Source organism: Amblyomma americanum, chromosome 6 (assembly GCF_052857255.1).
Source record: "Amblyomma americanum isolate KBUSLIRL-KWMA chromosome 6, ASM5285725v1, whole genome shotgun sequence".
NCBI lineage: Eukaryota > Metazoa > Arthropoda > Arachnida > Ixodida > Ixodidae > Amblyomma > Amblyomma americanum.
In genome coordinates, this window is record NC_135502.1 from 112,396,042 (window position 1) to 112,422,652 (window position 26,611).

The 26,611-nt window shown below is 49.1% G+C and overlaps 1 protein-coding gene across 9 annotated transcripts in view; it reads right to left on the reverse strand.

Moving 5' to 3' along the window:
• The window catches only part of fra (neogenin protein frazzled), a 503,762-nt gene that overhangs the window by 39,975 nt on the left and 437,176 nt on the right, over nucleotides 1-26,611 (reverse strand). For all 9 annotated transcript variants that reach the window (XM_077627836.1, XM_077627838.1, XM_077627841.1 and 6 more), the window contains exons 2-7: nucleotides 9,246-9,414; nucleotides 8,185-8,330; nucleotides 7,379-7,663; nucleotides 5,825-5,978; nucleotides 1,649-1,791; nucleotides 564-839 (exon numbers count right to left, since the gene is read on the reverse strand). In XM_077627836.1, coding sequence (XP_077483962.1) covers nucleotides 564-839; nucleotides 1,649-1,791; nucleotides 5,825-5,978; nucleotides 7,379-7,663; nucleotides 8,185-8,330; nucleotides 9,246-9,414 — 1,173 coding nt within the window. The remainder of the gene's footprint in view (nucleotides 1-563; nucleotides 840-1,648; nucleotides 1,792-5,824; nucleotides 5,979-7,378; nucleotides 7,664-8,184; nucleotides 8,331-9,245; nucleotides 9,415-26,611) is intronic.

Genomic DNA, 26,611 nt, shown 5'->3' on the forward strand with positions numbered 1-26,611 from the left:
GCTGCATCTAGTCAATGTGTTTAAAGTAATTTCATGTTTACTCACATGTGGAGAAGAAATTCATAGATGAAAGCATTTTTCTAATACACTTTCCCAGCTGTATGTACACAAGTGCAAGTGCAGATATAAACACACACACCCACATGCACATACACAGGTTCATTCATATATATCGAATGTAAAGACTTATTGCCCAATTTTTTAATGTCCTTTCATACAAAACTGTCATATGCACAATTCAAAGGTGCATAATATACCGAAATACCTACTCACGAAACATGCACAACATGTAAGACTTTTGCAGCACCTGAGGATTCAATGCGAGCTATTGCTCATAACTCTGAAGATTTGGCCATTCTGTGCTCTAAGGTTCTGGATTACTTTGTGGTGGCTTATAATAACAAACTGCTGTCTATATTCATTTTTCTTGCAGTTCATTGCCTTTCTTTGTGCCCTCTTATGAATAATTAAATGCCCACTTACATTTATTCTTATGTAGTACCTTTGGGCCATTACAAATATACATGAAACAAATTATTAGACCAGTACAATTTACAACTCACCAGGGTCTAGCACAATCAGCTGGGCTGCAGTCTGGATGTTCCCAGCTGGGTTGGAGCCCATGCACTGGTAGATGCCCTTGTCTGCGTCAACCAGTCCCAAAATCCTGAGGCTGTTGCCGTTGACAATTTGAAAGTACTCGCTCTGGATAATTGCTTCTCCATTGCGATACCACTGCACCACTGGGTCCGGCTTCCCGTACACCTCGCACTCGAACTCAACATCCTCTTTTCCATATGCTACCTTGCTCTTGGGCTTTTTTGTGAACCTTGGAGGAACTAAAAAGTTATAAGAGAGAGAGAGGAAAAGTATGATGAAAGCCAGAAAGAGAGCTCTATTATATTCTAAAATCATAAAATAAAAACAAGTGTAGCACAATCACAATAATGGCAAACATGTATGAATTTACATCTGCCATAAAAGTTTACAAAATGCGACTTTGGCAGTGAAATACAATTTGTCTTGTATTGAGAGTGCACCGTTTGAGATATAAGGGTGCAAAGTGTAATTCACATGTGCAGAACTGGGTTGCATATGTCTATTCTGGGACGCGTGCGAAGATGGTGTAAACATTTGATGCGGGTGTACCATCAGCAACAAATGAAACGCAAAACATGAAGATTTCAGACGAGGGATGTTGAATATAAGTGCACTTGATTTTCACTTTGGTGTCGCGAAGGCCACTTCATGAAAGTGCTAATGCACCCCATACATATTTACTCTACAGAAGTTATTGTTTTTGTATTATAACATTCATGTTACAAGTACCCTATTCACATTTCATTTGCTTGATGCTAGTACATTCTGACATTATACCTTTGCGCCTTAGTGTGAGCCACCACCCACAACACCAGTTAGCTGAGGCAGCTGGACACAGTGTTTAAAACTTTAATTAGCACATGTTAGCAGGGAAGTATAGCATCGGCCCTTACCACAAATAATTATTTTTCCTCACTGTTGAGCAAAATTACAACAATAACTTTTATTGTGCATTTAAAGAGCTACAAAAGAAAACTGCTAAACATGAAGGTAGATGGGAGAGAAGAAATGGCTAAATGAAAGCAGATATGACCTGCTTTCTTCATACCTTGAACTTCCACAGTGGCACTAGCATCAACCGAGTCCTCATGGTTCTCAGCTCGGCACATGTAGGTGCCTTCATCAGCTTCCTGGATGCTCTCTATCTGTAAACTTCCAACTCCCACTTTCCTGAACCTGCTGTCAAGAAGCCTGCAATAATGAGTAAACAAAAAGATATAAACAACAGAACAATAGCCTTGTCTTTGAAGTGCACAGAAAACTAATAAAGATCTTCATTATAAAATTTTTTTAGTAGAATGTCCAAACTAAGCACAAAAGTGGATGAAGTATCCATTTTAGTGTTAGTATGAAAAAACACCAATAAGGTTTGAAGTACTACACATATTGGTTTCATATAATTTAACAATGACAAAAGAAAACAGACTACACCAGTGTACTTGAAATATTAAGCCAGCTTATATCAATAAAATGTCGCTCAAAGGTCACAAATATGTGGATTTAGTCAAAAATATGTTTCTGTTAACAGAAAAATAAAATGTAAATGAATACCTGTTCTGGCCCACCACATGTTTTTTCTACACTGTGAATAATGACTTGCACTGAGCAAGTTCAATGCACTCCATAAGTTCTGCGAAATGACACACCAAGACAGTAATAAAATTAGGTACTTTGTGGCTTGAAACAGTTTCTTTAGTATCGTGGTCTAATTACAGAATGCAATGCGTAAAAATTAAGAAAACAGAGCAAAAGAGAATGGCTGCACACTGACAATCAAGCTTCTCTTTTTCGTGACAATACCAAGCCCACCGCTTTTTAAAGAATTTTAGTCTTCACACTGACATAAGGACGAGATGACAAAGCACCTAAAGGTCACACCGCCGCAATGTCGTTAGGTGAGCCTGTGATTTGAAGACAGCAGGCCTGACTTCATGAGTTTGACCACTCTGGCATAAAATATTAATTAATTAATTGATTAATTAATTAATTAATTAATTCAAGTGTGAACTACAAAATCGAGTAACAGAATGTGCAATCTTTAAAATCTTGAAACGAATGTCAATAACACAGTAACAGTACAGTAAAACCTTGTTAATTCGACTCCTGCTAATTCAGACATTAGGAGAATTCGGACTGTCACCAGAGTCCTGCCAAACGCCCCCATAGCTGTGGCATCGAAAGTGTTGTTTAGCATTCGGATGCCATTAGTCAAGCATCTGTTAATTTCAGACGGGCTGCCGAACTGGCGCAAACCTGCTCGACAATTGCGATTGACTAAATATTGGTCCTCAAGCTTAATTTGCATACCACAATGTTTCCAGCAATCCTCTGCAATGCCCCCTGCACAATGGCAGGCGTGCTGATGATCGGCAGGCCCCCGTTAATATGCCGAGAAAAGTCCAGCTGCGTATAGTTTCAATTTCCGAGCTTCACCACCAGCCAGCGGTAACGGTGGCTATTGAGAGTGCTTATCAGCCAGCCGTTTAGAATGAGGATTGTCTTGCAGCAGTTATCATTTCTTCCTGTTTATCATAGGCACCTTGCTGCCCCGGTGCAAATGCACGCTTCCCAATTGCTTCCCCACGTGGCATTTTCGAAACTCCACTCTTGTCACGTGATGTCCGCCGTCTGTGCGGTGAAGCCTCCTCATGTGCGATACCACATGCAAAGAAGCTCCAGCACTGCGTTGCACACTGAAAGAAGCCGCGGTGAATTTTACCACTATGGAGTAGCTCTGCTTCCAATTGACACTATGCGCGCAAATGAAAGCATTCGACGGAAGTGCGAAAAGTTGTCGTCGTCATCGCACAGTTTCAGTCTTAAAAGGAGATGACCATTAACCAGGTTTTCACCAAATAAATTTTACTTTCATGCAAACGGTGTTTGGCGGTTTGGGGGGGGCCACGTATGATAATTCGAGATTCACATAATTCGCGCGTTTTTTCCATTCCCTCGAAGCCCAAATTTAGGATATTTCACAGTAACGCAGTGCCACAAAAGTGGCAGCATTTAGACATGTATAATTTCTTGTGCACATAAACATACGTAGGGTTCTCGTTTTGGCTGATATAGCATGTCCACGTGGCCGGTATGTCGACGCCTGGGTAGGGCAGTGTAAGAACATGGCAACGAGCGAGTCATCTTCGCCGGTTCCATCCGGTTAGGCTAATCCCTCATTGTATACGAGCGGGGGTGTACGTGCTGCTTGTTTTGTCTGTGTTTTACTTTTTTCCAACTCAAAGTCACCCCTCACAGGCCCGAATCCTTGAGCTTCTTTTGTATTCTCGCCTACAAGGTGCCCCCTCACAGGGCCGAAGTTGTTGGGGTGCGTGACCCTTTTTTTGATTGTGTCCTTTTTCTAACTTCAACATGGCGGCAATGCAGTGCCGAAGGTGCGGGGCCTATGTGACCTCTCCTCTGTGTATCGACTACTTTGCATTTTTTTTTTGGACTACAACTCTGTGCGTAAAGCAGTGCCTGCTAGTGTTGTGCCAAATGACAACTGATGGCTTTAAAACAAGCTGACTCAGCCGCCCAGCCTCAGTGTGCTCCTCTCAGCGAGCCCTCCCGAACCGAGCCGCTGCCGCCGCACCGCACTCCGAGACTGCCCGAGGGTTCTGGAAGGCCATCGCCTTTGAGAGCCGCTCTGCCTGCATTGTCTTTGTGAGTGGACTGCTGCCGCGCTCGCTGGTCAACTGTATGCCCATTTTTCCAACCTCACTTCAATTTGAATTTTTCCACATTTGTCTTCTGTAAATGTAGTGCCTGTACGCAATCTGCATGTAATCGCTAGTGTGGTATTTATTATACCTATGAATGTACGCATATAGTGCAAAAGCATGTAGAAAGTATTCTGTAGTAACCTTCCATGTTGTTGTCTTTAAATGTGTGTAAAGGCTTGCTTCCGATTCACTGGAGTATATTCTTGAGAATATAATTGTTATTTTTGTTCACTGACATCGTGGCGGTGTCCTCATTTGCAACGCTGAACATAAACTCGCTAATGCTGGGTGTCAAACTCCAAACCCTTGCCTCGGTTCGGGAAGATGCCTCGCTCTCCTTTCGGAGCCGTGACACGCAGTGATAATAGAGAGATTTAGTCACGACCTACTGCAGCAAGCGCGCTCTGCGACTGCTACCGCGATCCACTGCGGATGCGCAGATCGCCCTGAGGATGCCAGATTGCGCCAGGTGCCAGCCAGCTGCGCTATGCCTTCCGCATCGGGACTAATCACTACGTGTGCACATGCAGCTGCGGCCACTGTTGCACCACTGGTTGAAAACAAACCAAACTCATGAACGAAGAGGCAAATGCCCCTTGGAGCAATCCCGCTAATCAGTGGTGGCGACCGAGTGTCATGATGTCATGATTAATCTCATTGCACCTGCTAGCGTGAATTGCAGAGGGCTGGCAGGCGCAGGGGGATTAACCACGGATTAACCGCAACGTCATGACAATCAGTCGATCTCATTGGCTGGAGGACCTCCTTTGAGGGGCATATCTACAGCTTCATTCTCCAGCTATAATCAATCTGGTGTCAGGTGCAAACAACAGATGACGGCAGCTGCCAAGCAAGCAGCTTCCGCTTTGCATGCACAGTTGGCGCCTTGTGGAAACGGATCGTGCCTGCGTCGCCCACGTGCGTTTGATTTCCATCAGTTTTCTGGATAGCATACGAATTTTCGTGCACTCTACAGAGGATGCCCCATCGTGCGAAGAAGGCGGACCACACGTGGTGATCTAATATGTTTATTATATGTGTTGATAGTGTACTCCTGTGTGTGCTTCTGGTTGTGCGTCTCAATGATTATAGACTTTCTGTTTCTATTTAATGACAGTGGAAGAGGTGCTCATTGTTTTTCTGCATAAAATATGTACCGAAGCTATGCTCTTTTAAAGGGAATGGGTGCTAGTCAAGCTGCATAAAAAGAGCTTTTTTTCATCTGCTCATGTAAGACACATGGAAAAAGACCGAAATTCAAATTCAAGTGTCTTGTGCAACACTAAAAAAAATGCACAACATATATACACTGTGGTGTGTCTACCACTTCTGCCGCACTTCAGTGACCCACATAGGAATTTCAGATGACTGTTTTATCGGCAGCGCAGTTTTAATGCAAAGTGAAAACAAGGAAACAAACCCATGAAAGAAAGGAAGGCCATGCACTAACTAGCCCAGCAAGAAGTACTGCTGAGAGCTGTTCGAAGAAAACAAAGACTTACGACATGTCAATGGTGACGCCATCTTTGAGCCAGGTGAGGTTGGGGCGCGGATTTCCATTAGCTGCGCAGTCGAGGGTCACGTTGCTCCCCTTTACCGCCACGATGCTCTTCGGCGCCGCCACGAATGTCGGAGCCGATATCTTGTTTGCGTCATCTGTGCACCAAACAGCCGCCAGTTGGTGGCGTCAGCTGCCAGTATAGCCATGCGCTGGCGCGTCCTCCCATACCTATGTAAACTGAGTGAAGGGCTGAGAAAGCATCTGGCTCACGCTGTTAGAATAAAACAGAACCTGCGTGATTTGGCTGGTCACTCAACAAATGTGGGAGGATGTTTACTAGGTAACTATGTAATTATAGATATTTAAGGGCTAAGGCAGAGATCCATGGAATGTTTATAACAACTATTTTCTACAACCTTAGAGAAGCAACAAACAGAGTAATTTTTACACAGGGGTAAGTGCTATCTATTTTTTTAATGCCAGACTGCGCGGTCATGACTTGTAGGAGATGATGTAATAACATAGGAAGGTCACATGAAGTAAGCTCGTAACCGGTCCTCCCAACAAGCTCTCTTGCCAGTAAGGCTGCGACAACAGCGCCAACTATACTCGCCTTTCACATGGTGCGCGAAGCCAGTAGTGGAGCCTTGCTAGGCGCTCAATGTTAGAAACATGCGTGCCTGCTGTGCATTTTTTAAATGTACAGCTAAGCATCATATATTGCTCCATACATCATTTGCAGCATTTTGGTTCAAATTTTTCGCATCTCTTCAGCAGTTAATTCCATACAACTCAGTATGAAGCTTAGCACCATCGTGTCTATGAATAAAAAAATTTTTTACGCTATTACTGAGTATAAATCATTAAACTCAGTAAAGGCTCACCATGCGCCCTTCCTCACTTTCGCGCCCGCTTCACTCACGCTTTGTCTTCTCTGACGCGAGTGCCCATGTGCCATTCCATGTTAGTGGCAAACTTGTGCATGTTAGCGGCATGGTAACTATAGTCGAATACAGCACAAGAACAAAGTGGCTTTTTCCCTGCCCCCTTTCAGCCAGTGGCGTCGGCCGATTCCCATGACACTACTAGCGTGACAATGCAGGGAGTGGCAGATGAAAGATAATCCCCTTCCTGCATTGGGGGCAAGGGGAGGGGGAGGGGGGGGCAGTACCTTGCCTGCATTGTCGTGCTACTCACGTTAGCAGGATCATGAGAATCGGCCGATACCATTGGCTGGAAGGGGATCCTTTGACGGGGAAAAGTCACTTCGTTCTTGAGTTGTATCCGACAATATAGTGTCTACCGGTGCAACGCGGCTCCGCATCCGTTTCACGGAAAGCCTTCTATAAACAGCTGCCACTGACCACCAGAAAACTACTTTAGTTTCATTCCTGCAACATGTATCAGTTCTTTAAACATATGAACCAGCCTCTCACATCACCTGGGACGTGCTGCACGTAACCATGCCTTGTCCTGGGTTTCCGCGAAAGTGCCTGATAAAGGCACGTACGGCAATGATGTGTAGAGTTTTCTCACTCAATGTGTGCATACATACCATATGAGAGTCCGACGAAGAGGTTCCCAGCCGATGAGACGCGGTTCCGGTCGGCATTCTGGGCACTGCACTGGTAGGCGCCTTCATCAGTGGTCTGCACGGCGTCTAATTCAAGCGCGCCGCTGGGCAGCACCAGCATGCGCGACGGGTCTAGCCGCAGCGTCTGCTGGTCCTTGAGCCACACCACGTCGGCCGGGGGCAGCGCGAAAGCCGAGCACGGGAAGTACGCCGTCTGGCCCGGGAACAGCCGCAGGTCACGAGGCTGCTCATCGAACCGCGGAAGCGCTGCGAACAGGTGGGGCACGCGAGGGCACCAACAGCTGAATATGGCTGAGGTATACGTACGTACCTTTCAAGCAAAAGCGCCTCTCAACGACCCATATCAACAAACAATACAGTTGGCTCCACATAGCGCTCCCTTTTAGAGTTAGAAGACAATAGGCATGCCGCGACAGTTTGCAAGCCAAATAAACTATTCCATGAGAGTCCGAGAAGAGCCGAGAACTCTTCTTCATTCTGCTGTGTCACAGCTCCTATTGTATACAATGCCCCATGAAACAAAAGACGCATTCTTTTATCAAAAGTTTGAGGAAAGTGCATTTTGCCACTGTCCTCAACGAAATGGACACTTGTGCAGTTGGGAGTTGAAGGTTCCTTGAACTACAAGGTCAGACTTTACAGGTGCAACACCCGGACTTGTGGCAGAGCACGAAATTCAGGACGGCTGCTGGCGATACTGGTCACTTTGCGGAACAGTGAGGGATTGAGATGATAGTCATCATGATCAATATGAGTGAGAGGCTTACCAGCCACTTGCAGCTTAGCCGAGCGGCTGAGCATGGTTCCGACGTTGGGTATGGAGGCCACGCACTGGTAGACTCCTTCGTCAGGACGCTCGGCCCTCGTGTGGTGGACGCTCCGGAAGTAGAGCGACCCATTGGACAAGATCGACCTGCCACAGGGGGAAATACACTTCGGAGGTGAGTGGAGTGATATGTGGGCCAGTGCGCGAAACTAAGGAAGCCTCCTCAATCTAAAGAGAATAAGAAGCCAGGGCAGATATTTAGCAACAAAAATATGAATATTATGACAGAGGGCAACTACACTCAATCTACCCTACATCCCTGATTTCCTTGGTTCCGATGGCTTACGGTTTATTTATACTTAGTTTGATGTCTCAATTTGCTGCAGCAGGCGTAAGCACAAGCCTTGCTTGTCTTATTTCTGTTACGACTTCGTTTTTCTTGCCATATTTACTGTTAAACATTTTCCCATCAATCATGCACAGGTGCCCACAAAAGTTTTTTGGAACCCGAAATTACAACAAAGCTTTACTTCTGGGCAGTCATAGGATGTAGCCTCGAACTAATTGATATGCTCCATACTTTCCTGCGCAACCTGTACAATGCACTTCTCAATGATTGGCTATGCCTCTACGTAATGAGAAAGTTGAGGTTTCTCACGATTTCTGTGTTCCGAAATCTTTTGTGGGCATCTCTGTACGACAGTGCCTTCTTGAAATGGTATCATATTGGAGCCGACTGCCCATAAGCTATGTTGCTATGTAACATATCTCCGCCTGGACATTGAGTCCCCCAAAAATTTGGCCTCCCAAAATAAAATTTATATGCAGGAGGATGAGATATCCTGACATGATGAGATTTCAACTGCATGCTCCAGCCACAAAAACTACAGATTCAAGACGAACGCAACAAAAACTGCAGACTCGAGGCAAACACAAACAGTTATTTCGTTTAAAACTCAGTCCACTCTTAGCATTACCATGCTGAATGTCGAACTTTCATAATTTTTTTCCTCCTTTTCTGCGGGCTGTTGTTTTATTTCTTCTTCATTCACATTCGCCCACCTCCTGGGGTCATTGACGAGGTGCAGTAGCGTTCCCTCCCGCTTCCAGGAGATGGCAGGCCTGGGTTCGCCGGCCGCCGAGCAGTTGAGCAGCGCTGGACCGTCCTTGGCGGCGACCGTGTCCGAGGGCTCCTCCAGGAACCGCAGCTCGGCAAAGCTCACCCCGGCACCTGCGAGGAGCACATGCAGCGATGCTACGTGAATATGTGCTGCGGGTTGACTACTCCACAGTGCACGCAGTTCATCTGCAGCTGACAGAGTCCACTAACGTAATAAATATGAAAAAAAAACAATTCTGACACATAAGGTACGCCTTGCAAAACATGCTCTTGAAAGCGAGATACTTATGCTGAAGAGAGAGAGAGAAAGAGAGGAGCTATATAGTGCCAGTAACATAATTTGCTTTTCTTTTTTTGCCAGTTATGCATGCAGGATGGTCTGTGCAAGCTTGTCTCAGTTGAAAATTTTAGCTGTTAGCCGGCACATTGTCCTGCCTTACTTTGTCTCTGTGCAGCCTTATTTCAGGCATGCCATCTATAAGAACAAACGACCCACAAAAATGTTAAACCTAAGAAAACTTATTGAAAAAACGGTGGCCTTGTGTATGCTCTTGGGAACACTCAGCCCAGTTTTCATATAAGTAGCTTGGTGGCATAGACTGAGGGGCAGAATTCAAGAAGTTAATTGTTCGCATGTGAGTAACGGTCTGTGACTGACAATGAACAGGCAGACTTCCAAGAGTTATACATTACTTATGTCCCATTGAAGACAATGGGTCATTGTATTATTTTCGGAATTGTATTGCAACTGTTTTATGTCAGCGCTGCACCACGTGACTTTTTTTCCAATAGCTTTGTCACCGAGCAACTGGATGGTTGGGGACACATTATTAGAAGACCCGTGGATTGTCAGTAATATTGAGATTCGAAGCCATCTCATCCCTTTAGTAAAACTTGGTGCTGGGTTAGTTGGTTAAGCATTTCTCCCTGGCGCTCAAGAATAGTTTTATCTTGTCCTTATTCTTCATCCTACACTTCAGTGTATTCTTCAGCATGCACAACACACTGCTCACTACCAATCTGTTTAAGCCAGCATCATCACTTGGAAAGCTTCACCTGCCTCCGCCCTATGCACAGGTCTTCGCCCAACTACGGTATACCATAGCACGGCGTGTGCAGTGAGGTCGTTTCCGTAGTCGTACCCAACAATTCCGGAAAAAAAACTTTTTTGAACGGGAAAGAGTTTATATATGAACGCAATATTTTCATATATTGTAAGATTTCACTATAACAACCAATATAAAACATATCTTCCGTTGGTAGGCCTTTTTTTTTGCTATTAACGGTGCAATAAACAGGAATCTGAACTCATCTTTTTACCGTGCAAGGGAACTCAGTCTACACGTTCCGAAAATTCTTAGAAACTTCGAATTATTGTCCTGTGCGGCCGATTGCCCTAATTAAATTGCGTTAAACGTCCCGGCTCCGACCTTTTTCTTTTTCTTTTTTTAACTCAACGCGGTAGGAAGGACGAGTCAACCAACGCGCCAGCCAGTCCCGTGGCGGCTTGCCGCTCTGCCATCGGCGGAGTGATACGTAAATCAAAGAGTGCACGTGTATTTTTATTGCCGCGGGTCTAAATTGCGGCTATAGTGTCTGCTACTGAAACTGTTTATTCACAGAAACCTAAAAAACAAAATAAAAGCGAAAGCAAAGCTGCCATGGAACTGGCTGAAAGGCACTCCACGCGTTGGTTGACTGCGCCTACCTACCGCGTTCAGTTGAAAAAAAGGTGGGAGCCGAGACGTTTAATCCGATTTAATTGGGCAGTCGGGCGCAGAGGATAATAACTCCAAGCTTATAAGAATGCCCCAAACGTGTAGATATTGTTCCCGCGGTAAAAAGGCGAGTTCAGATTCCTGTTTAGTGCACCTTTAACGTTTTTGCTATCGTTAAAAGCGTTACCCATTTCTATGGCGGTTTTCTATGGCGGTCTTAGCTGCTCGATGCAAGTGATGGAAAAAATTTAAAGGAAAGATTTTGCTACACATCGGAAGATAATTACGGTAACTTCAAAATTTCGATAACAGTGCCTTACAATATTCTAATATTGAATTTTTTTTTGTCCAGGAATGTAGGAGACAGCCACGCACATGAAAGAGGCTGCGGCAGTGACGGAACGCGAATAGACAGCGTGAGGGTAGAAAAGGCCCCGGGAGAAAGCTGCACGCCGATGCTCCAGTCTCCCAAATGCATATGGGCGACTGCACCGCGGGTGCGCCGCTCCCGAGGTGCGAGGAAATCGGACAAGGCCGTGACTAAAAGGACGGCGCACGCCGCCAGCGCGGCCAGCTGCACGTGTACGTGCGTACACTGCCGTCGCCCGCGCAGCGCACGGCCGGGCGTGTCCGTGATATGGAGGAACAGCGCGCCGCCGAGTGACCCCGGTGCGTCGATCCCGTCCACGTCGGGACGAGATGCGCGTCGTACACGTGTCTGGCAGGCCTCGCATTCACGAAGTGGCGCTCAGCTGACTGATCTGGAGTGCGCAGACCCTGTGGCAATTAAGCGCGCCTGCAGCTGTCAAGCTTCATGAAAGCCGCCTCACGTGGCCTCTGAGCAGCAGTGCATGCATCGCTCAGTACTACGTTCCCACCCGGGGGGTGCACGTAAGCGCACCCCATAAACTGGCGAGAAAAGAAGAAGAAACAAACAGGAGATGCGCACTGTGCCGAGCCGGATGCACCAGGACCACTGTGGAGCCCCTGCATGCCTTCCGCGCTTTTCTTGTTTGGCTGGCTGAATACGCCTCGCGCGAGGAAGTGCGACGACGTTTCATCTTTAATCTCGGCCACCGGCAAGAGGAGAGTGCCGTCCCGGCTGCTGCGGCACACTCCCCTCGGCGGCAGACGCGGTGGGCCCTGATGAGGTGGGCGGGGCACTGAAAAGCCGCACGCGGAAGGCGCGTGCGCTTCTCGACGTCGGCCGAGCGGAGATGCGCCGACAGAGAGCGATGCAAATTCGTCCATGCAGAAGACGAACTTGCGCGCACGCCCACAGCATACTCTCCGGAGTTGATGCGCCCGCTGCAGCCGCGCGCTTATGGAGCCCTGGACTGGATGAGCACCACCCGGCAAGATGAGGCGTGCACTCGATTACTTCGAATAATAAGCATTCTTACCGCCACCGCCAGCGATCGCAGTGCTCGCAAATATGGCCCCCGCCCGAATCCGACGCTGTCTCCCCTATGCCCACACTCAGGCGAAAAGGAAAGCGGTGAAGAGGCACGGGGCAAATTAAGCCACTCGGCGATCCCTACTGCAACACTTAATAACCACAGGGATCGTTGGTGGTGCTGGTGGTGATGCTGTACATTCGGCAGTTCGTGTGAACAAAAATGCTCCAAATCAGTCACGCTTTAGTGATTGATTTGGAGCGCTTGGCAGCACTGCATAATTGGCGTACCATTAAAAACAAGCGCCAAAGCGCGCCCGTCGCCGCTGTTTTTGTATTCGGTCTCAGCTGCATGCTCGGAAGGCTCATGAGAGGAGCTCCCATTTCATCTGCAAAGCGTTGGGCACCACACACCGAAGTATAAGCGTCGGCATCACCGCGCAACGTTTACCAAGAGCGAGACCTGCGCGCCGTTGTGATGGCTAAACGCCCACATAGATGATGCTGATGAATGCTTCGTTGCCCGCGCCGTGCTCCGCATATCGGTTTGCGGGTCCACGACGTGGGAAAAAGGAAACGATCGAAACATTTTATTGACGAATCACTTTCTAACCTTTCGACGTCAGTTGCGGTAACAGCGAAAAAAAAAATATAAAGACATGCTCTGAAGCTTCTTGCTTTCGTACCGGGGCAATAGCAATAGCCGAATACCAACTTTCCGCTAGTGACGAAAAAACCATGGACTGTCGGTAATACTGTCGATAGTTTATCGATAGTAGTACTATTAACAGTATCTGCAGTTTAAAAAAAAACAACTATCGAGACTATCAATAGTGAATTTACCGATAGATTTGCTTCACTACTTTCCGCTCACATAAAAAGGAGCGGCCACTCCAACGACCACACGAGATCAAATGACCACAGTTCTCGCGGAAGTCTATACACTTCCCGCACTGCGTTGGCCGACACGCAGCCATGCCTGATAATTCGGAGGTTCCGAAGAGGCGACAGATCGTGTTCTTTTCCGCTGCCATTAGCACAGCTCACAGAGGCGATCTGCGAGCATGTCTGGACCTGTACGTCTCAGCAAAGGTCTTGCCATTATGCTTCTTATGAAATACGTACATTCAGTATCCGTAGACTTCAAATACTTACATTTTATTTTTCAATAAATGCATTTTTTCAAATAAAAAATCGTTTTCAGGATACTAATTTCTTTTTACCATTGCAGTGCGGATCGGATGTTTTACGTTCAGCATGCGAGGCCTGTATTGGCCCCTAACCGCATAACTACTGCTGCTGTTGTTTCAGGAACACCGGCGCTGTCGCCGCGCGCATCTTTTTGATCACCAACAGGCACGGCAGCGGTTTGATTGCCGAACGTTCGACAGTGCGTCAGTTGCGCTGTGGCGCGGGAAGGCTGTACAGCAGGCGGGAATGGCGGGCATATCTGGGTCATAGCCGTTCGTCTTCTTTGAGCACGGCGGAGACGGGGTCCCGCTGCTCGACCCGGGTGCCGAAAGAGAGAGAGAGAGAAAAAAGCAAACAAACAGAGCGCCCTCGGCTCCGTCAAGGCCTTCTCCATCGAGGCCCCTTTTTTCATCGTGCACAGGGGGCAAGGGACGCGCGTGCAGGGGTTCATCGACCAGCCGAGAAGGACGCGAAACTCGATTCGCTTCAATCCAATCGCTCGATCCAATCAATTCCCGTCACCGGAGAAACACACGTTGCGGCACGCGCGCGAAAACCCGCTAAAATTGGCGTGCACACATATCCGCGGCAGCGGAAGAAACCGCCCCGGATTCGAACCTATAACTTGCGCGCTTCTAAACCGCGATACTGACGTTGCTGATGTAGCCCTTGTTGATATGCCGCGGCTCGCTCAGCAGGTAACGCCCGCGGAGAAGAAACCGAGCATTCCTGTCAGCTGCCGAAACGTGGATGCGAGGGGCTCTCAAGAAAGCGACCGTTATCAGAAAGTTATACACCTCGCACTGTTTCGTACAAATATATGTGTCCGCTGCCGCCCTGATGTCCAACGTCCAACGCTTGTACATAAACCACATCACCCAATGTCCAACTATAGCTGTGTCATGAAACGTTCTGTTTCCTGAAGTTTTAAGCATCACTGCGTCTGCACCGATGTATACCGTTCACAAGGCAGGGGTGGATTTAACCTGGCAGGTAACGCGGGACCACTTAATTCTTTCGATAGAGACTGGAGTGGAACCCCGTATGCGATACCTGATTTATCCTCGCTGCAGTTTTCACGAGGCGCAGCTACAGCACCGAAACAAGGACAGCCGGAGTATAGACGCGTTTAACAGCACATGTGTCCACCCTATACACAAAAGCTACGGCATCATGAACTGCAGCGAAGGAGACGAAGTGCTGGTGTTCTTGATCGAAGAATAAAACACACTCCGTAATTTGTACAACGGGAGGCAGTATCGAAAACCAGATAACAGTCGCAATGGACCACATATGTGCTGCGCTACGGTGACGCAGAGACTAGCTTCAAAAGCCGCCGCCTGTAGCGCCAATAAAAACTCCGGGCACAGCTCAGAAGGTCGCCACAGTGGAGTGAGTCGGCCTCCGGCAAAGATCACCGATAGAAACCAGTGCCACCCAGGGAGTCCATAACTGCGCCACGAAGAAGGGCTATACATGCAGGGACACAATCAACGAACAACGCGTCATTTTACGGAGGCTGCGGACAGACCGCGTCCCGCAACGGGCCCGGCGCCACGCTCCTATTTGCCACACGTTCCGACAGAAGAGCGGAGATAATGGACTCCTAAGCGCGACTTTCGGATAGACATCGGTGAGTCATCGGGCTTGCACAGAGTCTTCTTTGTCGCCGCGGCGGGACGCCTACGTGACAACACCGCCGTCCACGGCTCGACGAGAGGCACACATCAATTGGCCGACAACCGGCGGGCCACTCGGCGAACAAGAGGCAATCCGCGCGCGCCCCCACGTAATCCACGCGGAGGGCTGCTAGCCTTCAAACTCCGGCACTGGAGACGAGCAAGTAAGAGCTCGTCGGGGACGGAACAACCAGCATCGCGCACGGGGATCAACGAGATGTATCTACAAGGCTGCTCCCGACGGGAGACATTTGTGCGCAGCGAGGGCCCGAGCAGGCAGAGAAGGGAACGAGAGCGCAGGAAGCATTCCCAGTAGCCGAGGACGCCGCTGCAGCCTGATCTGGGGGCCCTCCGAAGGGAACTGCTGCCCCGGACTATAGGGGCTTTGTCAATAGCTTTTCACCACCACCACCACCACCGAAGGGAACGCGCAGCAGCCTTCTCCCGCGGCTACGTATCTCCGGCAGACCGGCAGGGCCATCCAGGCGGCCAGCCCCAGTGTGGCACTCGGATTGCGAGCGAATCTGCGGCGGCGAAAGCGCGAGTCGCCTCCGCACGCCCCGAGTAAGCAAGGGGCCAAACAATGAGCCGCAGCTCCCCTTTTGGCGGAGGGCGAGCAGGAAGAGGCCCGACCAGGACTAGGAGAGTGCCCCGGAGCCCGAGCGGTTTCCTCTTTACGGGCTCATCCTGTTCCACCGGGTGTCGGCAGCCGCTCTGGGAAAGGAGACAACTGCGAAGAGCGCCATACGAGCGCCGAGAGACGGAGATGAAGAGGAAGGAGTTACGCGGATGCAGACGGAGAACTGCCGAAGGCCTGATCCGCCGGGGCAGGTTCAGTCACGGCGGTCCCGGTCGCCTCGAATGTTCTTCGTTCCCGCAGAGCCAAGCTGAGCGTGCATGGCGCCAAGAAGACAAACACTGGCGAACAAGGGCGCACCTGCTTCGCGAGTGGAGAGGGCGGAGGGAAGATTGTGCATCTCGCAGTGCACGACAGGAAGAAGCTTCGCGCGCAGCCTGCATGGCAGAAACCGAGGCCCCATCCTCCCGCGCCGCACAACGTTTGGCTTTCTTCTTCGCGGGCGCGAGGAGCAGCGGGAGTACACGGTTCTCCAGCTGCCGCACCGGATCGGCGCCAGCGGCTCCACGAGTTCCGTGCAGCGCTGCTGCTGCCCAGGGCGCGGACAAGTGAAAGGACGCTGCCATGCAATCCATGCAATAGGGGGAGGGGGCAGGACTTCGGCTTATTTTGTTATTTATTTATTTAATGTTCATTTACATAATAAATTTTATTTATTTTTTTGTCAATGTTTAAAGGTTGATGCAAACGGTCACGTTGTGGTGACGACACTCCAGCAGTCAGGAAGACGACGAAAAGGCTTCCAAAAGAAACTATTTAGGGGGCTGACTCGCGCCCACTAAGAACTGGCGGCGATAGCCACAAGCGTGCTCGGCGGTCATCGAAGTGAATGCCTTCAGTTCTTGGCCGCGCTCAATTTAAAGCTGGCAAGATACTCTCGAGATAAAGAACAAAACCAACTACTACAATCTAGAAAAACTTTGGAAGCATTTGCACGTGGCCACGGTCAATGGAGATAAGTCTGGTAGCATCTCGTATTACAAAACAAAATGACAAAGCCGCGTGCCGGCAGTTTTGAGTGCAAACGAACGAACGGTGTAAAGATTCACGCCAATATAAAAGCAATTGAAATGGGAAGCTTTACACACAAGGAGTGATCAATTGCATAAAAAAAAACTTTGTGCATAGTTTGTTTAAATTCTGCTAATCATGATCATGCACACGGGTCTGACAGTCGACTTCTGTAGGGACATGACTGGTTTAGGTTACTCATATACGAAATGATTTACAACTGGCTACGAAACAAGCCCCACTGTTATTTGCATTAAAATAGTCCTAGGACTGAAGTGTTTAATTCAGTTGTCAGAAATCTGACCCAAGTGCAAGCAGTTGGAGACTTGGACGGGGGGGGGGGGGGGGGGCGCTGCCCCCTCTGGGAAAATGTTGGGAGGGGGTGACCGCCCCCCCCCCCCCCATACTCCGGGGTCCCTGCTTGGAGCCATGCAATGCTATGCTACGCTAGCAGATACAAGTCACAAGGGACGCCTGCAAATCAAAGTCCCGATGAGCGGAAAGCCGGTCAGAGTACAAAAGTGATCGCCTATCACGCTTTCGAAAACCTGGGCCGTGGAAATAGAGCCGAGGAACATTAATATCAAACTCGAACTGCCAGCGCGACAGCAGAGGCGGTAGGACACAGATAAAAACAACTAAAAGGATGGGCAACCTGCGAGATAACAGTACGGGACAGGACAGAACAAAAGGTCACACAGTCCTGCGCTGGCTAACAACGAAGTGTGTAGTTTTCGAAGCGGATGCAGATGTTGCCAGTGGCCTCGTTCCTGCTGTGGGCACTTGAATACGTTGCATCCTAAGACGCGGAGCTGTCTACCTCTTCCAAGGAATAAACTGCCACGATTCAAACCAATGTCAACGATTGTCGGCGGTGTTTCTTTGATTCCCCTCCTCTTGTCATTATCCATTGTCACAGAACCAACCAGCTTGCAAGTTCGCCGTACTGCATGTAACTTCTCAGCTCGCCATCTTGACTGTTTCCCCCCTTCGCCGTGCCCCGACCCGCCGGAGCTCTCGTCTCGCGAGAGCGAGCCGTGCACGCTTCGATGCAGAGGGTCCCTCCAGTGGAACGCGGCCCGGACGGCAAGCATGCGGGGGTGCAGGTAGTGCGCCGCACTTCGGTCTACTAGTTGCGTGCAGCATTTCAGCATACGCATGGGTCCGAAGACAGCAGGCCTAGACGACCTAATCCTTGCCGCAAACCCACAGAAGATAATTGCAGGCGCAGATTTAATCGCATGCGTCCCTCTTTCTCGGGCAAACATTTCGCCGGAACACAGCCCGGTTAACTTGGCCGCCTTTCCACTACTTCATTTCTCCCCCTCACGAACCTTATCAGGTTAACAGGGGTCGAGAGCTCACCTTCGAAGAAAGCAGCGCTGGAGTGTGGAAAAGTTCGCACCAACGGCTAGCCTGCTCCGAATGCGCGTATATGCTCTCGGGGGATGGTGGAAGACTACGACGAATAACTAGCTATACCATCACATCAACCACCACGGAGAATATCCTGGGGAAATGGTGGTCTCAGAAAAAAGGAGATGTTATAAAGGCACGCCACACAGTGCTTTACGTATGGTGAGCAATGTACATTAACATACAGTGGTTAATTCCCGCGACTTGCAGTTAAGAAGCGCTAATCATTGTAGTTCCATTTCATGCAGAACTTGTTGCTGGGCTAGTCGGACGAATACATTTCTGAATATTGAACATTTTGACAGATTTGCCTGTCTGGTTGGGTTTGATGACTTATAATAAACTCTGACACATCTCCAACCAAAAACTTTAATTTCATTTAAAACCCAGCGTTTTGGAGCCCGCTCGGCTCCTTCTTCAGGGGTGACTGGGGGCAATGGCTACTTAAAGACGCTAGCTACTGCCCCCAGTCACCCCTGATGAAGGAGCCGCGGTAGGTTCCGAAACGTTCGGTTTCAATTAAATTAAAATTTTTGGTTGGAGATGTGTCAGAGTTTATCATAAACGAATCCATTTCGCATGAATTCGTCTAGGGGCTGCTCGCGAAATTGACTGCGTATGCTTGAGCGAAATTAGAAATGGTGTCTTCCGAACACGGAATTAACTAAAGCAATGCGAAAAACATATGCACAGAGAAGAGAAAGCCATAGGGCCACAAAAGATATTATACACTTGAAAACATGTTGAGCGAGAAATAAAGCACTTTTATGCCATTGGCTGCGGCCACATTGCTGCTGCGACCAAAAGAAACAGACATTCGTAAGAATAATTAATAAGCGCATAATGAAGCTGCTTTAAGCCAGCTCATGTAGAAACCACGAATTGTTCACTGAAATGTGGTGGTGGTAGTGGTCATATGCATATATGTGATGCCTGTACAATGATGGCTCATTGTGATGTCCTTGGAAACCAGACCACTTGTGTAAAGAGTCGTTAGCACTGTAGATATTTTCGGAAAAATAAAACTGTCTTAAAAATAATCGCCGACCTTGGCCAAGATGACGTCGAGCTCGCCCTGAAACGCTCAGAATGCGGGAACAAATAAAGGGAAGAGAGACTGGAGAAGAAAAAGCGAGTTTCCTTACAAACCGCGCCCTCGGCAGACTGCCGCCTTAGCAAGACAGGCTTGTACCGACGTCCTACTGCACGAATTTTCACGCTGAACAGCCTGGACGGGGCGTTCCTCGGAGAGGGCCGAATGCGGGACCGTTAATGAAACAGAACTTGGGCGGAAGCAGGTCTTCGCGTAGATAGCGACTCTCAAATCTGTTCCGATGCCCACACTGACGCACTTCGCCCTGCATGCACCACAGGCTCCGCTGCGGCTGCGGGGTTAGCGTCGCGGTGGGGGTGATAATAATAATTGGTTTTTTGGGGAAAGGAAATGGCGCAGTATCTGTCTCATATATCTTTGGACACCTGAACCGCGCCGTAAGGGAAGGGATAAAGGAGGGAGTGAAAGAAGAAAGGAAGAGAGAGGTGCCGTAGTGGAGGGCTCCGGAATAATTTCGACCACCTGGGGATCTTTAACGTGCACTGACATCGGCGTTTTTCCTCCATAAAAACGCAGCCGCCGTTTTTATGGAGGAAAAACGTCAAGGCGCCCGTGTGCTGTGGGGGTGGAAAATTGAAAACTGGTTTTCACGTGGTCGTATTATTCCGGAGCCCTCCACTACGGCACCGCTTTCTTCCTTTCATCTTTCACTCCCTCCTTTATCTTTCCCTTACGGCGCGGTTCGGGCGCCCGCCGAGATGCGAGACAGATACTGCGCCATTTCCTTTCCCTAAAAGAAAAAAACAATTTTCAAACTGGTTTTTGAGGATAGGAGATGAGACCCGCCGCGGTGGCTCAGTGGTTAGGGCGCTCGACTACTGATCCGGAGTTCCCGGGTTCGAACCCGACCGCGGCGGCTGCGTTTTTATGGAGGAAAAACGCTAAGGCGCCCGTGTGCTGTGCGGTGTCAGTGCACGTTAAAGATCCCCAGGTGGTCGAAATTATTCCGGAGCCCTCCACTACGGCACCTCCTTCTTCCCTTCTTCTTTCACTCCTTCCTTTATCTCTTCCCTTACGGCGCGGTTCACGTGTCCAACGATATATGAGACAGATAATGCGCCATTTCCTTTCCCCAAAAACCAATTATTATTATTATTATTAGGAGATGACGCAGTTTGTGTCTCACATATCTCGGCTGACACCCGAACCGCGCAAGGGAAGAGATAGAGGAGGGAGTGAAAGAAGAAAGGAAGAAAGCGGATAGGTTTCTCCGGCACATCGTCGTCGACTAGTCTTGCTTCGGTTAAGCGAGCCTTTTGACGAAGCTGCGCAGTGTCTTCTGCCGGTCTGCTTACGAACTGCACTTACGCGGCACCCATCCACACCCTTTACGTTATATTGTAGTAGGTGAAGAAGAAGAGGTTCTCCATGCAACTAGTTTTAAGAGGAAGAAGAACTCCTCGAGAACGGCGGGCTGGGTGAGCAACGAAGACAAACACGAAACGGGGACAAGCCGAGAGGACTTCAGCCCCGTTGATTTGTCTTAGTTGCCCGGTGCTAGAAAGGGACTATGAATGGGAGTACGGCTGCACTCTGCACGGGTCACGGAGCAGGATTGGCTCGAAAATCCGATGAATGAAGAAGTTGGCACCTAAGGGAAGACATCTGCGATCGGCTTTCAACACCACGTGATGACTGTTGATCTGAGAGCCTCGTTTAGGGCTCAAGGGTACACCATGGAGCAGGCACGTATACCCCTGAAAAAAAAAGTTGGCTGCGTGCTGGTGTCGAGCTAGAATGAAACGAGCGTTTCGTGTCTCTTCGTTCGCATGCGATTCATGGTTCGAGGTGAGGGCCTGTCCTTTATAAAAATGGCCTATGGACTTTATTCTATAGAGTTATAGACTCTATTGCCTTCCTATAGATTTTCCTTTTGTCTATTCAGTATAGAGGCTGTCTATAGACAAAAGTCTACTAATAGTGATGGCCATAAATCTATAGACGTTTGCATCGGGCGAGGGAGTTGCCGAAACGCCTCCTCTATGAACTGTCCGAAACCGGTTCCACCGCCACTTCCACCGTGCTAGCGCGAGGTGCTCAGAGCAGTACAGTGAACAATACGGCAGCGCCCAGGGAGCCCTTATTGCAACGGTCTATAGACTGTCGATAGACTGTTCTTAAGAATTTGTCCACAGAAAGTCTTTCGACATTATTGAGAAATGTCTACGCACAGTCTATAGACTGCCTGAAGAAACTTTTTAAAGGGGTGGTGGAGGAGGATGTTATGAAGAACCACAAATTAGCGGGGCCTCTTCCTCTCGGTCGACGTCCGAACCGCACGTAGAGGAGAAGGAATGGAGGCAAAGAGTCACGTGTAACCCCGAAGTGAGCCATGCTGAGCAGAGGCGTTGTCATGGGCCTAATGGATGCTCATCAATGTCGGCCTCCAATAAAGACACGTAATATGTCCCCGCTGTTTCAATTCATGTTTTAACGCGTCGCTCCGACCGGATAATGCATGAAGCTCAGGTTCCTGGGGACATGACTGATAGAGCTCCACGACCAGCCCCGGACACAACGTCGATCTTGATGGTGTTTATCGCAGCTAGCCTTTTACAGGCCTCCTCGCAGGAGGCCAATCGCGTGAAAAACAATCAGCGAAAGCTCGAGCGGGGCTAAACAAGAACGGATAGGGGTTCCGAGCAATTCTTCTTCATTTTTCTTTTCCTCATCTCCGGTGAGGAAGAAGTTGCGGCCCAGTGGCCACGGCAATCGAAAGCGGAAAGAAACCGGCCAGTAGGCTGCGCGGACGGATGACTGTAATGTTTCCTTCCGCAGTGAAGCTACCATTTTTTTGTGCCAAGCGGCAGTAGCAAGCAGGCTTCCCAAAGGGGGCGAACGACACTGTTACATTGGGTGTTTCACACTCCCCCTGTTCCCTTTCTGGTCGCCTACTTCGCGCCACTACTCCTTTGCTGCCTGCTTTATCCTTATATAAAAGACCTGTCTGTCCTCGGTCCAGATATACTCCTGCGTCCGCATCCTGCTTTCGTACTTGTGTGCAGTCCTGTGCAACAAGGAGGCGCCCAAGCGAAGACGGGAACCGTCGAAGTAAGCTGCACCATTACGCCACCATGCGGTGCATTCTTCTTGAGGCCTTCCAAAGCTCACTGCGTCGCCAGAGGCATTTTATCTCCATCCGGGAATCTCCGGGGGTACAACGCCACTCGGTGCGGCCAACGTTTCGTCGCGCAGCTAGAGGCCTGGACTACAAGCCAAGGGGACTACAGGCACTCTACGCTGCGGCGACGCGGAGGCCGAATCGAAAGGAGCGAGCTACTAGTACAGCCTCGTTTCGAGCCAACCTCGATGCGGTCATTTCCTGCGCACTACGACACGCGCGCACTGCACCCGTGGGCAAGCCAAGAGGCCAGTGTCCGGGGTCTGGCAAGCGCTGCGTCCCCACTCGGCCCGACATTCGCAGGAGGAAACAGCGGACCAGGAGACAAAAAAAAATTACTCCCGCCCACTGCCCGGGAACAAAGACGAAGTAAAGCCTCTCAGGACAAAGGAAGAGGAAAAAGCAACACTTAGTGCATGTGTCCCCGCCTAGTGTGTGCGTGTGTGTGAATGTGTATGTGCGTATGCGCGCACACGCTGTCTGACCCATGAACGGCCCCAGAGCTGCTTCCTCACTGAGTGGTTTCGGCAGAACACTTCCACGCCTTGCCTTGCACCAGTCTGCCACCATGTGTCCTTCGAAGCAGGAAGCTATCAAAGGACACTGCCAAGACTAATAAGAGGGCATATACGTCTTCGGTTTGCAGGCACGCCCGTATATCGAGCGTCCGTCGCCTTCCCCTTCCCGCATTTGCTGCGACCGCGCCGCTCAATCACGCGGAAGTGCATTACTTGGTCCGGTCCGCGAGCTCGGAGCAGAGCAGGGAGGGGGGGAGCTTGGGGCGTGCCGGATAGCGCAATAATAAAGCCCCTACGCAATAACACAGTAGCCAAGTGGTGACGACAAAAAGAAAATGCACGAGAAAAGGAAGGATGAACGGATGCTGCGAGAAGGCGTGGAAAAGGTATGCATACACAAGGTACACGCGTAATGGTAAACAACATACTTGTGCTCCAGAGCGTACCTTTGCGCGATGAAGCCAGCTTCCGGGAAACCAGCATTTTCGGAAATGAGGTCGGTCTTGCCTAAGTTTGTCGGCTGTGTGATCGCCGAGAACAGGCATGTGAAACGAGTACCGAGAGGCTATAATGAGACACGCACTGTTGCATGGAGAGCAGTTTCACCCTCGAATTAGGAAAATATATTGCATAGACATTCTCGTACAGCTAAGATAAAGATAAAATGTGAATGAAGCTTTGCCCGAGTGAAAGAGCGTTTAGGATACACGTTCCACTGTTCTCGGAATAAATGTCTCAACACTCGGTTGCTCTCCAGGTGGTACATGCCACAACGTACCGCTAGAGCGTTGTATCCCGCCCAAGTTTCAGTTTCGTTTTCCCTACCAGCTCGCACTACCATCATCAGCACTTCTCTCTCTTCTCTGGAGCCAGCCCACACACTCTGCAGGGAATAGGCAGCCCACCCCGAGCTGCCGACTGCGCCTGTTCATTCCCTCCGTCCGGATACCGGAGACCACAAAGTGCCTTTCGTATTCGGATAAAACCCGGCTTTACCCCGAACAGATTTCTTAAAAATCTGGTTAGAACCCGCTTCTAACCGAGAATGCGCCCTTTAGAGAAAGAGTGAGAAATAACATTTATTTCCACCAGTCAGGATAGCACTGCAGAAGAAGTCTTCGCCCGCAGCGTGTCTATCCGTCGGCCGGGATCGCCGAGGTCACGGCAGCAGACAGAGCTTGACCAATGATTTCACTTTGCACTTCACTGTCGGGGCTGCGTAGTGAGGCCTCCCAGGCTTCTATTGTGTGTGTGCCGTCATGCAATGCTTCGCAAGTCCACACCACGTGTAGCCTACGTGCTATCTTACTGCAAAAACTACATAACGAAGTTTTTGAGCGCACAAAGCTGGAGACACAACGCGCAAAATTAACGGATGCCTCTCACTGTTTCCACAGGGATGTAAATCAGTTAATGCATGATTTTAAGCCTCTTTTATCGTTTGGTAAAGATAAGTTCGAAAACTGCGCTTCAGAAGCGAGAGACCAAAATATGAGTGCTGACCAGGCGCCTCACTGGCATCACTGTGACAGGCGCTGTACTAACGCTAACGACGGCTTGTTCAATGACGTGCGTTTAAAATGATTGCTGTTGAACGGATGTTTTCGCAGTGTACAGACAAAAGCAGGTACGTCTCGCACGGATTTGAAAGTGCTCAGCGGGAGATACGGTACCCGACAAAATCATGTTGGCTTCCTACTGTTCGCCCAATGCTATACGCATGCTGCATGTACTGTCAGTGTCATACAAAACGCGAACAAGACAACACAAACGGGAGCAGCAAAAGGTGAAGATTTTAACTGACGAAGTCTGACTACTATATTTTTACTCCAATGACGCTAAGACCGCTGCGAGGAAGTGCGAATAACCCGAGCCTGCATGTCTTCTTCAGCAGCTAATATTTTTGTATTCTGTTCGCGCTTCATTTGACGCTGACGGTATACCTATGCGGTAGACAAGTTTTTTTTTTTTTTTCCTTGAGCTTCAGCACTCGCGCAGCGCTTGTAAGTACCTTCATGCGTGCTCGGAGAACTAATGAAAAAACCTAAATGTCAATTACCGCACATACAAAAGAGCAGGCCCTGGTAAAAACCGCACGTTATAACCTGACGGCGTCAGAGCTAGGAGTCTAACAAACACGCCTAAACTCGAGCGAAGCGAATCAAGTGCGTACACCCTTGTTTGATCATTCTGCGTAACAAACGTGTCCCCAGTGTCATCAAAACTCTATGGGTAGTTCTTTTTCGAACTAAAATCTCGTCATTTACGCACTGCAAACTTACGCGCGAGAACACTTTGTGCGACCTCGGTGCAAGCCAATTTCTGCGCATTTGTCGACGACAAAAGCACGAGCAAAAGTTTCGTCGCTTTGTTAAGCAGGCGCGGTTCATTATGGGCCGGTTGGGCAACGTCGGCTAATTGATTCGCTCCCCGCACGAGAAAAACGGCTGCACCATCAATCCTGATTACCGCCTTAACGAATTTAAATGGCCTCCGTCGGCACCATTAGTATATAGCCGAGACTGCACTATGAAGGCTGGCTCGGATGCAATCGTCTCTTGTTTCCGAATAAAAGCCGGTCGCTTATAGTTACTTTCCAAAATAAATCTCGAGACGAATATAAAGGGAGGCCGCCGCCTTCGCAGAGTGAAAGCTCGGCGCGTGCATGTAACCTGAGAAAGAACAAAAAAGAGGACACATGACGATAAACATGATAAGTGATTTCTTTTCCAAAGGGCTTCTTACGCCTTACAGAAACATGCGGGTGGCGACCAGTTCCAACTGGAAAGAGATCCAAGTCAGCAAAGTGAGACTGCGTTTTCAAGCGCAGCCATACGTTTCTTCTTTATGTTTGAAGAACTAACCAGCTCGCACTTTAGCCTTCGGTAATTAATTCACAGATAGGAAAGAAATCAGCACCTGCTTTTCAGAAGCCAGTTGAACAACACGTAAATTAATTGGCCTCAGGCATTTTTCTGTAATTCGCAGTAAGCCAGGTGATTTGTTTTTCAGCTCTTTTCTTTTAATGCTTTTGGTTTTATGGGGGTTTAACGTCCCAAAGCGACTCAGGCTATGAGGGACGCCGTAGTGGAGGGCTCCGGAAATTTCGACCACCTGGGGTTCTTTAACGTGCACTGACATCGCACAGCACACGGGCTTCTAGAATTTCGCCTCCATCGAAATTCGACCGCCGCGGCCGGGATCGAGCCCGCGTCTTTCGGGCCAGCAGCCGAGCGCCATAACCACTCAGCCACCGCGGCGGCTTGTTTTATTTTAATGCGTGAGCGTTAGAACCCGCATGACGGAAGAAAAGTTGCAGGGTTATAACGTACGTAGTTAAACCGAGTAGACGTGCGAAAGCGTGCGTTCGTTCTTCACCTCTTCTTACTGGCATCAGCATGTGCCCGCAATCGCGATTCTCGCTCTTCATCTTCGCATCTTCTCTCCACTCGGCGGCAGCTGGCGCGATGCTCTCCTCCCATTGGCTACAGCTGGCGCGACGCTATC